Source organism: Drosophila nasuta, chromosome X (genome assembly GCF_023558535.2).
Source record: "Drosophila nasuta strain 15112-1781.00 chromosome X, ASM2355853v1, whole genome shotgun sequence".
NCBI lineage: Eukaryota > Metazoa > Arthropoda > Insecta > Diptera > Drosophilidae > Drosophila > Drosophila nasuta.
Genome location: NC_083459.1, coordinates 7,505,287 through 7,517,126, shown reverse-complemented (window position 1 = coordinate 7,517,126; position 11,840 = coordinate 7,505,287). Strand labels below are relative to the sequence as shown.

General features: G+C 45.7%; 4 protein-coding genes across 4 annotated transcripts; 3 read left to right on the top strand and 1 right to left on the bottom strand.

Moving 5' to 3' along the window:
• Positions 1–1,372: 1,372 nt before the first annotated feature.
• Positions 1,373–4,665, bottom strand: LOC132797398 (ribonucleases P/MRP protein subunit POP1). The gene is made up of 2 exons (XM_060809158.1): positions 2,946–4,665; positions 1,373–2,354 (listed from the first exon to the last, which is right to left on the bottom strand). Exons 1-2 carry the CDS (start codon positions 4,522–4,524, stop codon positions 1,483–1,485), a joined length of 2,451 nt encoding a protein of 816 aa, XP_060665141.1. The 5' UTR covers positions 4,525–4,665; the 3' UTR covers positions 1,373–1,482.
• A 298-nt stretch (positions 4,666–4,963) lies between these two features.
• Positions 4,964–6,803, top strand: LOC132795392 (GDP-fucose protein O-fucosyltransferase 2). Its single transcript, XM_060806076.1, has one exon. The coding sequence runs from the start codon at positions 5,072–5,074 to the stop codon at positions 6,560–6,562; it is 1,491 nt and encodes a 496-aa protein (XP_060662059.1). The 5' UTR covers positions 4,964–5,071; the 3' UTR covers positions 6,563–6,803.
• Positions 6,804–7,223: 420 nt separating this feature from the next.
• Positions 7,224–10,035, top strand: LOC132795391 (large subunit GTPase 1 homolog). The gene is made up of 4 exons (XM_060806075.1): positions 7,224–7,409; positions 7,476–8,790; positions 8,864–9,069; positions 9,518–10,035. Exons 1-4 carry the CDS (start codon positions 7,311–7,313, stop codon positions 9,737–9,739), a joined length of 1,842 nt encoding a protein of 613 aa, XP_060662058.1. The 5' UTR covers positions 7,224–7,310; the 3' UTR covers positions 9,740–10,035.
• Positions 10,036–10,739: 704 nt separating this feature from the next.
• Positions 10,740–11,772, top strand: LOC132795393 (enoyl-CoA delta isomerase 3, peroxisomal). Its single transcript, XM_060806077.1, has one exon. It carries the CDS (start codon positions 10,767–10,769, stop codon positions 11,586–11,588), a length of 822 nt encoding a protein of 273 aa, XP_060662060.1. The 5' UTR covers positions 10,740–10,766; the 3' UTR covers positions 11,589–11,772.
• The last annotated feature ends 68 nt before the right edge of the window (positions 11,773–11,840 follow it).

Sequence of the window (11,840 nt, the reverse complement as noted above, 5' to 3'; positions counted from 1 at the left end):
TGCATATATGTATACACATATAAGAAGCGTATATCTAATTGTTTTTTCTTTAATATTTAGTTAAACATAAGATCGTATTTTATGTATTTTTAATAACTACAACATAAAATTATTGAATGTTTCAACTAAGTTGTATAATTATAAGTGAACTTTACAAAAAACGACGACGCCGATATCGATGTCGATGTCGCAAACAACATAATGGAATTATGTAACTGTATCTAAAACAAAAAAAACAAAAAAACAAAAACAAATGTACTCGTATATGGTATATGTTATATGATATATGTGGTTAATATGATATATTCGGTATGAGAAAACATCAACAAGAACAACAACAACAACAAGTACTATCAAGGCTAACTTAACGCACAACAACAAGAAACACCAACAACAACAAAACAGTACCCAGAAGATAATTAATAAACGACGAAAATGAACAAAAAACATATATACATATTTGCATATACGTGTATACATAAGTACATATATATATATATATATATATACATATATATAGGCGATTTCAGTAAATAATAAAATGAAAAGAAAACAAAGTAAATCAATACATACATATTTATAAATAAATTAAATTAAAAACGGAAAACATTAAGCGAAATTTACATGCATTTAATATACATTTTCCCATAACCGCTAAAAGTAAACAAAACAGAAAACAAAATATAAAAACAAAAAAAACATAAATAAATAATAATTATAATAATAATAAAAACAAAACAAATCGAAATTCGGTACAGCAACAACAGCAACACCAAGTTGTAAGCAATTTTTAAATCATTGTCGCATCTTTGACACAACCACAAACAACAAGCAACAACAACAACAACAAATGCGAATACACTCACGAGTATACCCGAAACGCTCAACACTCAAACAAGGGCCACACTCAAATTCGCATTCACACGAACATATGAATTACATAACAAATGCAGACATTGATGCAAAGACAAACAAACAAGAACTTCAACAAAAAACAAGAAAAAAAACAAAACAAAACAAAAAGAAAATGGCATACAAGTAATTTTAAATTGAATAAAATTAGTATTAAAAATATGTACAACAAAATTAAATCGTGTTTTTTTTTATTAGTAAAGAGGGAAACAAAAACTTCATTCAATTTTTTTAATTTAAGAATGAATTCATTTTGATATCACAAATTTTGTTCACACTTCCTGGGTGCGATCCTTTGATGACTTCATATATTGAATAATTTTATGTAGCATACTTTCAAGCGCTGGCAATTTAAATTGTCATTACAGAAACGATACATAGATGGCGCCACTGACCAATTTGTAGATTCTTCATAAATAAAACTTGAATCGTATCATAGTTTTGCTTTTAGGATTTATTGAGTGTTCTAAATGCGTAGTCAATTTTTTTTATAATTTATTAGTTATTTAAAGTCATTTATATACAACATATACATAGTAATCAGTACTTTGAGAGCCTAATGTCTGTCGCTCAGCAAGGCGACAACAGAACGGACTCGCTTATTTCGAGACGAGCGAATCGATACACCAAACTATCTGCATCACGGACCAAACACAGCAGCGTCTTGCCACCGTTTCCTCTGTCCACTCTCTCCGCCAGCAGCTGACGAAGTCCCGCTGCAACCACATAGCCAACGCCACATACCTTCGCCTGGCTGTAACTGAAGCCAGCCGTTGTCACATAGCCAAACACCTCGCGACTACACTGACGTCGCACGCTGTCCCGCGTCTCCGCCGGCTCCGTGGGCAACCAGAGGCGACACATCCGCTCGAATTGTTCACGCACCAGGTGCGCTGTCTGCGCTGCACGTATGTGCACACGCCGCGTGCTCGTCTCCTGCAATTTGCGCTTCTCACGCACACGACGCGCTCGCAAACGCTTCAGCAGCCGCTTGTGGCCCAGACGCGTCTCCTTACGCCGCCGCTCATTGGCATCGGGTAGCGGTGGCTCTAGATGCACAGGAGCCAGATCGTTGTGCTTCAGCTGCCGCCGCTGACGCTGCCAATCCTGTGCCGTGGGCAGGCAAATCAAGGCGTTTGCTTTTAGTTGACCGCGAGCATGCAGCTGCAAGCGAATCTGAATGAGACTGTCGTCGGGCACCTCGGCGGGATAATCAACTAGTCCATGGAGCACACACTGCTTGAGGCTATGCAGCAGCCGGTGATCGCGTAGCACATAGAAGGCAGCATCGCTGGCTTCACGCCAATCGCGCACCAGCTGCTGCCACGGCGCTGCAAATGGACTGACGACGGACAGTTTGCGGTAATTGCAACGCTTGTTGGGCGGCAGTCGAAAGTAGCGCAGGCGACGTTCTGCAGTCGCCAGAGCAGCAAGCTGTTTGCCTGTAGAGAAAGAACGAATTAATTTACATTGGAAATAATACTTGTATGATTTTAAATTAAGTATTTTCCTATTACAAAATATGGATTTCTCATCCGATGAATACCTTTTATCGGGAAATTTTGGAAAGACGGCGTTTAACTTTTTTCTACGCTCTTGCTATAATTAAATATTTTATAAAATTTAACATTTACAGGCGTATTGTTTACACAATCCCAGACCTAATCAGTTTTATAAGTACTACTTGTTAATTACTATCAAAGATAGACAACATAGTTTTGCATTCCTTTACCATTTGGGGATTTACATTTTTGCCCCCAAATCCATAAATAGTTCTTGAATCTATTTGTTGATTAGCTTATACCTCAGTAGACCACTAAAATAACTTTTTCTATTCTTTCATTCTATTCTATACATTCTCCAAACTTTGTAATGATGAATTCAAAATATAGATGGTATTCAAACACAAAAATCAATATAGTAATATAGAAAATTTAAAGTAGAGCCATATAAAAATAAAGGGTCTATTGCAGTCACCATCTTGCTCGCTTTTTCTCTGAAATCTATCATCTTCTTGTTCAGTCTATGCTCACCTGCAATGGTATCGGGCAAATGCTGCTCGACGCCCGCCTCCCTGGCCACTGAATCGAACTCTCGCAGTCCGCCCGGGCGTGCGCCCCACATGACGAATGTCTTCCACAGCGCCATGCCATAATCGGCAGGCGCAATCACATCCCAGCCAGAGCCATAGCCCAGGCGTCCCTCATGGCAGCCCGGACGCTGAATGAGCAACAATGGCAACGACTGCACACGCTCCTCGAAGGCGCAAGGCTCGCCGGGCACGACGACGCTTTGCTGACGCAGCTGCTCGTATTTGTGCACCGTCAACATGTTCTGGCCGAGACGCTCGCGCACTTCCGCATCCCACAAGCCGCTGTCGGGCAGATTGTCGGGACGTTGTTGCAGACACAAAGTGCTGCCAGTTGCTGGCAACTCCGACTTGGCTGCTTTGCTGCGTTGCCTGGGTCGCTGTAGACGCGGATCGGTGACTTGATAGCCCATTATTAGATTCGAGACGGGCGCCTGTTGCGGCGACTCCAGTTGCAATGTAGCCTCACAGTAGGCGGCCTGCTCTTCCAGCTTCGTCGGACGCTCGGCACGCAAACTGGCGGCGAGCACACGCTGGCAATTGTCACCGGTGAGACGAAAGCGATTCAGTTCCTGCTCCAACACGAGCAGCTCCACAGCATTCTCGGCATTCACATAGGTGCGATGACGTTCCACAGCTTTGGTTTGTGTCCAGAAACGAAGCGGCTTCGATTTGTCAGTGTCCTGTTCGGGCAATGGCAACGTTAGCTGCTTCGCTGACTTCAGCTGAAACACGCTGTTGAGCTGCTCAATTGTCGCCTCTGCTGCCGCCGGATGGAGCCACAGCCACAAAGTGCGCACATTTGCCTTCTCGCCTTCTGTTTCACGACGCCACATGAAGCGCACACGCTGCAGCGCTCCTGCCGGATATTGGCCATCGGCAAAGAGTTCGATGCTGCCCTCACGATACCCTTGGACAAATGTCTTGGCCGCAATGCCAAGTCCACAACGATCGCTGCTCAGACGATGGAAACCGGCACGCAACAGCTCTAGGCTGCCCTGCAGCTGCACGCAGCTGTAGAAGCTCATGTCCTGCAGCAGGCAATGAGTGCCACTGGCCCGATAGCAAGCCCGGAAAGTCTTGTCACAGCTGGCGTAGGGCAATCGGTAGCCCCAGCGATCGATCATGTGGAAACGTTTTGCGTGCCAGATGTGCGTCTCCAGCCAGCGGTGTTTGCGCTGTCGCCGCACATATTCACGCATCAGATTCTTGGGACGGCGGCGATATTTGCGCGAGGGTCGCTTATTGGTCACCGGCTGATTGCCCGCCTTGCCCATTTGGGATTTGTGGGCGGCACGATATTTGCGTGGCAAACGCTTCGGGTGATGCGACATGGCACGACGACGCATGTGCTTGGGCAGCGTTTGAAAGATGAGCTTACTGCTCGCCGGCAGTTGCGCCTCCTCGATCAGTGTTTTGATTTCATTCAGGGCACCGGCAGCGTATTGATATGTGGCCACATGGCTGGGCAGCGTCTCACGACCGCCAAGGCTGGCATCGTACTCCAGCTTTTGTGAGGCCATTTCGCAATGTTGGCAGTTAGGAAGTAGTTTCAGTCATAAATCGGTAAACAGAACGCGAATTAAATGCACAATTTAAATGTTTGGCACGTGTAGCGCTTCGAGATGGGAGACAACTGTTGTTCGATGCAGCCGTTAGCATAACTATCGATACCAAGCAAAAGTAACCGTCAGCTGAGCTGGCAATGCTATCGGTAATCAGCTGTACGGTAAATCCAAGGCACTACTATCGATATTGTCAGCTGAGCACAATTATCGTTTTTCCAAGAAATTAGGCTGTTATTTTAGAAATTCAAATTAATAATCATTTAATAAAACTAATATATAATTAATGATAGTATTTTTAAGATATTATAATATACTAAGACAAGATTGGCAGTTAATATCTGTAATAAACCGCTGACTAACGGTTTTTGTCACTTTCCAACACTGTTCACAATCGTTATCGCAATCGGGAGTAGTAAACAATCGCAGATTTTTAGTTTTGTAGCTAGCCAGCGCCTTTTTCCTTATTTCCGCTTTAGTTGTAGTCGAAGAGTAACTCAAAATAATGCCACAATGGTGGCCAGTGCGGTGGTCACAGCTATCGCTTCTGTCGCTACTATTGCACTCGCTCCTGGTCGCCGTTGCCGACAACAGCAACAATAACAACAACACCACCGATGGAGTCTGGTTCAGCAGTAACCACTGTCAACGGCACCTCTTCTGGGAACAGCTGCCGGGCGAGGCGACAGCCACTTGTCCAGCGGATATTCTGCCACTGCGAGGTGCCGTCTATCTGCTCTACGATGTGAACATCTCGGAGGGATTCAATCTGCGACGCGACGTCTATATACGCATGGCGGTGTTTGTGCGTCGCCTACAACGTCGCAACAAACGTTTTCGCAACGTGCGTCTCGTGCTGCCGCCCTGGCCACGCCTTTACCACTGGCACTCCCACGGCCTGGCACAGACCAATCTGCTTTGGCGTCACTTCTTCGACGTGGAGAGTCTGCGTCGCTTTGCTCCCGTCCTCGACTACGATGAGTTCCTAGCCGAATACCGCATGTTTGGCCATCCAGCGCCGCCCTTTGTCCATGTCTCGCAGGTCTTTCGTCTCACACACTACGAGATCATGCTGGAGCAGGGCATCTTTCGCGATAAATACGAGCGTGTGACAACGCCTCCATTGCCCGATGCCTGCAACGAGAAATCCCTCAGTGGCGGGGCACTGCTGCAGCAGCCGCTGTTGCGCCACGGACGCTATCATTGTGTGCGCTTCCAGGGCAGCGCCGGACTCCTCGAGCGTCTGTTGCGCGAAGCCATACGCGAGGATACCGCGGGCACAGAGGATGCCCACGATATGCGTGTCTATGCGGTGATCAGTGCCGAGACCGTGCTCCACGACAACTGGGGCGATGAGCAGTTTTGGCTTGCACGACGCTCGATGCGTTTCGCTCCCCAGCTCAGCCAGGTGGCAGCCGATTTTCGGCTGGCTTCACTGGGCACCACAGACAGTACGGCAGGCGTCCAACGTCCGGCAATGTGGGAGCTGGAGCGGCACAAGCGTGATGCACGCGGTGGCGATTATTTGTGTGCGCATCTGAGGCGAGGCGACTTTGTGAAGTCGCGGGAATCAACGACGCCCACTCTGAAGGCGGCCGCACAGCAAATGAAGCAGCTGCTGCGGGCGTTCAATATGACCACCGTGTTTGTGGCCAGCGATGCAACGCCGTATGAGCTGCTCGAGCTCAAGGAGCTCTTCTATCGCTTTCGCTTTGTGCACTTCACGCCGGAGTCGAAGTGGCAACGCAATCAGCTAAAGGATGGCGGCGTGGCGATTGTGGATCAATTGATTTGCTCATATGCGAAGCATTTTGTGGGCACCTATGAGAGCACGTTCACCTATCGCATTTATGAGGAGCGCGAAATCCTCGGCTTCAACAAGGCCAGCACGTTCAACACATTCTGCAAGGCATTAGGTGGGAATTGTGCTCGCAATGCGGTTTGGCCAATTGTCTGGCCTGAGGATGCCGATGAGGACGATGAGAGGTTTTACTGATTGTCTTGGTTATCCTGTGGTTAAGTAAACTATGTGTTGGGTGGCATTCCAAAAAGACTCTACAACTTCGAACAAACTGCGATGCTGTACCAAAAACAAAACATTTTACAAGCTTTTCAAATACTCATGACATTTCAAGCAATTGCAATTTGTAAATGCTGACTTTACTTAAATGTACAGGTATATAGTTAAGAACAATTTTACTTTTGTTAAGTTCAAATAAATACTCCTGACTTTTAAAGCAATTATCGAATATATTTAAATACTCTATACTTTCCTAACTTAAACAACTTTCTTTTAAGATAATTCTAATTGCTGAAAACCCAAATTTTCGGGAGCAAATAACAAATTACTCCAGAAAATTACAACTTCTATCCCAATTGTACAATTTGTCATAAGTGTATAAAACATTACATAAGGATTATTCATACCTCTCTGCAATATAATGCAGTTTGCCTTCTCTGAAAATAAACATTTTAGGTCGACGTCAATTTAGCATTTAATTTTCTTAAATACTAAGCAACGACATTTTAAATTTGAATAACGATAACGAATTTGAATAATGAGAAATAATCGGTGCGCAATATCGTTGTGCATAATATCGATAACTTGTACTCGTACAGCAATCGCTGTGACATCACATATCGATAACTTGACATTTCTCAGTTTACTATTGCTGTAGCGCACGCACGTGTTTTGTTGTTAAATTACGTAGAGATTAAATACATTTCAATTTGTGCCGCACAAAATGGGCAAGAAAACCAAAGGAGGGAGCAATCTGGGACGCCAGCTGATCAAGGATCGGTTTGGCCACACGGCGCGCCGCAAAGTGGACAACGATACGATGGTGCATAAATTTTCTCTACTTTATTTACATTTTCACCAGGTGACATGTCTCAACTTTGAATTCTAGCTGCACACAACGGAGCTGCAAGATGGCTACGACTGGGGTCGTCTCAATCTCTCTTCTGTTACCGAAGAGTCGTCTTTCAACGCCTTTCTGCGCACTGCGGAATTGGCGGGCACAGAATTTCAGGCTGAGAAACTGAACATCACCTTTGTGAATCCCAAACAGCGTGTCGGCTTGCTGAGCAAGACACAAGAGCAGCACATGCATCAAAAGCACGCCGAGCACATCGATCAACTCAAGATACCGCGTCGTCCCAAGTGGACAAAGGAAACGAGTGCCGAGGATTTGGAACGCGCCGAGAACGAAGCCTTCCTCAATTGGCGTCGTGATCTAGCGCTGCTGCAAGAGAACGAAGAGATTCTAATGACACCCTACGAGAAGAATTTGGAATTCTGGCGTCAATTGTGGCGCGTTGTCGAGCGTTCCGATGTCGTTGTGCAAATTGTCGATGCACGCAATCCGTTGCTCTTTCGCAGCGTCGACTTGGAGCGCTATGTGAGCGAGGTGAGCGATGGCCAGAAGCTCAACATGATTCTGGTGAACAAATCGGATCTGCTCACACTAGAGCAGCGTCAGCATTGGGCACAGTACTTTGACGGCGAAGGTATACGCACAGCTTTCTATTCCGCCACGCTGGTGGAGGAGGAGCTGAAGCGTGAGGCGGAGGCAGCCAAGTTGGCTGCCGAGTCACCGTCGACAGCACTGGAGCTAAAAGAGTTGCGTCAAGCTGCCGAGGACATACAGCATTCATTGGATGCGGTCGAACACACACTGGATGCCATCGAGAGCAAGATACAGCCCAAGAAAGAGTCGCAACAGGTGAAGTTGCCACGTCTGCCGGGTGATAGGAACAGCGCACATCTGTTGTCGCGCCTCGAACTCATTGATTTTTTGCGTCACATCTACACGGGACCCCGGAACAGTAGTCAGCATGTCACCATCGGCATGGTCGGTTATCCAAATGTGGGCAAAAGCAGTACCATCAATTCTTTGATGACCATGAAAAAAGTCTCGGTTTCGGCGACGCCCGGCAAGACAAAACGCTTTCAGACGCTCTTCCTCGAGAACGATATATTGCTGTGCGATTGTCCGGGTCTGGTGATGCCCAGTTTTGTGCTGACCAAGGCGGACATGTTGCTCAATGGCATTCTGCCCATCGATCAGATGCGTGATCATGTGCCCGCTGTCAATTTGCTGTGCGAGCGCATTCCGCGTCACATCCTCGAGGATAAGTATGGCATTGTGATAGCCAAGCCGCTGGAAGGCGAGGATCCCGATCGTCCGCCATTCTCCGAGGAACTGCTGCTTGCCTATGGCTGTAAGTTGTGATATCAATTTGCTTTACTCCCTCGCATTTTCATTGACCTCTCTCGCTCACTTTCGTGGCACAGATAATCGCGGCTTTATGACATCGAATGGACAGCCGGATCAGGCACGTTCGGCTCGCTATGTGTTGAAGGATTATGTCAATGGCAAGCTGCTCTTCGCTCTGGGTCCGCCATCGGTTGATCAGTCCGAGTATCACACATTTCCCGAACGCCAGCGCAAAGTCATCGAAGAGTCGCAGCTGCCTAGTCAACAGCAGCGAGCTATGCGCGTAAGTTGCATTTTCTGTAATCAATTTTATAGTTGTATGATTATATTGTTTGTGGACGGTATGTGAAATACCGTTTATCAAGAATTTGGTCCGACTGTATTAAGGCTGTATCTATTTACAAAAATATTTTAATTAGATCAGTAAAAAGAGAAGGGACTACTATATTTCAAATTGGACTGAATCTTTCTTTAGTTTTACGGTTTTTCCTGTTTTCAAATTATACTTACCGATGAATCTATAATGCTATTATTATTTTTGCTAGTATACTACTAAAATGATATTATATTATTTCTATATTTTTCAAATTCAAAATAATATCGTCTATTATTAATTTCAACCAATATTTTAATTATCCCATGATACTTTTAATAATATTTTATTTCTCTTTAAGTTTATGAAATAATAAATAAAACACAATTGATAAGTAATTCAATTTCCCTGCTTGCAGATCGACAAGAGTTCGTCCAAGGAGTTGGATAACCAATTCTTCACCGACAAACCGAGCACAGCACACGTCAAGGGACGCACCAACTTTCCCCACGTCCGTCTGGCCAACGATGGCACCTTGGTAGCCAATGATGCCGGAGCTGCAGCCAAACCGTGGCGCAATGTGAAGAAGGAACGACGCGAGAAGCTGCGTAAAAAGTTCTCCCACCTCGATGAGCACTAAAATCGAAAACAAAATCGGAGAGAGCAACGAGCTATAAACGTTGTTGTTTGTTTTGTAAGCACACATTGATGCTGCAGTGCAGCAGCAGCAGGAAGTGATTGCCTGGATGTATGAGAGCTGGTTAAAAACCTTGTTTTTAAATTAAAATTAGAGTAATGCTTATAATACGTGACTCTCGCCAAGTGTTTTCCCAGCTGAAAGCAGGACACTCAAATCTGAGTCAATCGACGCAATGAGCGCGAAAGATTGTAAGAGATGGAGAGATACATACATTGATACATTGTAATAATTAAACATTTATAAATTATTGCAATTGCCTACACTCCTTCTAATTAATGCTATACTATATAAAGGTAATCAGCTTTCAACTATCTCAAAATGTTAGTTCTCTACAGAGAGTGGAGACTTCAAGCTGTCCAAACAGCTCAAGACAAGAAAACATGTTGCTATCTCTGTCTCTGTCGGATGCATTCGATAGCCGCTGGCACTTGTTGCCGTGCTGCTTTCACACATTGCAAAAGTGAATGCAGTGTAATGACTCTTTTGCATGCTCTCTTTTGTTGTGGGTGTTCGACTTTATTGCAGACGCGTGTAACGCGTTTAAAAGGTGTGGTTGAGTTGACTTCAATTACAGAACAACCGTAAAAAGAAGCGTGTTTAAGCGGCGGTGACTTTAAGCGCGGCTCTCTTCGTTGTTAAATGTAAGCCACCGAAATTGGCTGCCTTTGTTGTTGCCTTTCGGTATAAAGGAATGGAGAGAGAGTAGAGTAAGAGTGCCGGAGAGAGTGAGAGCATATTCAATGGCTGCGCTGCTGTTGTACTTTGATCAAGCAGCAGCGATAGCAGGCCGACCTCCTCAACGATGTCTCTGATAATCGGAAACTATTTGCCGAAGCCTGTTTGTTGACTCTTGTCTTGCTGCTTGTCATACACCCTGCACACACACACACACACACACACATATAAACTGCAGGCATCGACAATTAAATGGAATGCTGGTCGCCTCAGTCTGCTTTACAACGTCACAATGAGCGGAGCTGCGGCCGTTGTCAATTTGAAGACATTCAAGGAGCTCTTAATTACGCGCCGTGGCGCTCTCTTAATTATCCAATTCAATCGCCCTCAGCTGCAGAATGCACTGCGTCGTCGCACCATCTACGAACTGTTGCGTGCCCTGGACTTGGCCAATACCGATTCGCAGATCAGTGTCGTTGTGCTCACAGGCGACGATGTCGCCTTCACAGCGGGCAATGACTTGAGCGATCTCTTAGCGATGCAGCGCAAGAGCGGCGACGAAGCGTTGGATGTGCATTTCAAAGCGAGCAACTTTGTGATGACCTCGCTGGTGAAGAAGATGCTGCTCAACCGCAAGGTGCTCATCTCTCTCGTCCGGGGCAATTGCATTGGCCTGGGCGTCATCATTGCAATGCTCTGCGATATCGTCTATGCCACGGATTCGGCTCGCTTCTGGACACCATTCTCGCAGCTGGGTCTGTGTGCGGAGGGCGGTGCCAGCTGGATGTTGCCACAAATTTTGGGACGCAGCAAAGCCTCTGAAATGCTGCTCTTTGGCGAGCACCTCGACGCGCAGGCTGCACTGCAGCATGGCATGATTGCCGGCCTGGTGTCGAATGTTGAGGAGTTCTGGCAGCGTATGGAACAACATGCCAAGCTGCCGTCCGTCTCGTTGATGGCCACGAAGCGGCTGCTTTTGCAGCCCTGGCGACAGCAGCTGCTGGATACTCTGAACGTGGAGGGCGCCGAGCTAGAGAAGCTGCGAGCTGGGCCCACTTATCGCTCGCAGATCTTGGCCTTTGCCAGGCGCAAGAAGATAAGCAGCAAACTGTAAGATGTCATTAGGTTCTAAGGTTCGTTCCGATCCCAGATGTGCAGGCAATAAATCTATTGTAAGATAACTATAACTAATTACTTTCACTTCCATTTGGACACTTTTTTTATAGCTTAACCACCTGTTGATTCTTTGATATTATGTTTACTATGGTTATAAAGCAAATACTTTACTTAAACCCAAATTATGTTGTTTTGAACTGGATTTGAGCTTCACAAACATTTCTTTTTGTGATAAGACTTGACTTCAGGG

What these genes read in the sequence shown, in the direction of transcription:
- LOC132797398 (XM_060809158.1), bottom strand. Translation starts at nt 4,524, where the DNA reads ATGGCCTCACAAAAGCTGGAGTACGATGCCAGCCTTGGCGGTCGTGAG. An exon ending in TTTGCCCGATACCATTGCAG is followed by an intron (nt 2,355 to 2,945) that starts GTGAGCATAGAC and finishes CTTTCTCTACAG; the next exon opens with GCAAACAGCTTGCTGCTCTG.
- LOC132795392 (XM_060806076.1), top strand. Translation starts at nt 5,072, where the DNA reads ATGCCACAATGGTGGCCAGTGCGGTGGTCACAGCTATCGCTTCTGTCG.
- LOC132795391 (XM_060806075.1), top strand. Translation starts at nt 7,311, where the DNA reads ATGGGCAAGAAAACCAAAGGAGGGAGCAATCTGGGACGCCAGCTGATC. An exon ending in AAGTGGACAACGATACGATG is followed by an intron (nt 7,410 to 7,475) that starts GTGCATAAATTT and finishes TTTGAATTCTAG; the next exon opens with CTGCACACAACGGAGCTGCA. An exon ending in AACAGCAGCGAGCTATGCGC is followed by an intron (nt 9,070 to 9,517) that starts GTAAGTTGCATT and finishes CCCTGCTTGCAG; the next exon opens with ATCGACAAGAGTTCGTCCAA.
- LOC132795393 (XM_060806077.1), top strand. Translation starts at nt 10,767, where the DNA reads ATGAGCGGAGCTGCGGCCGTTGTCAATTTGAAGACATTCAAGGAGCTC.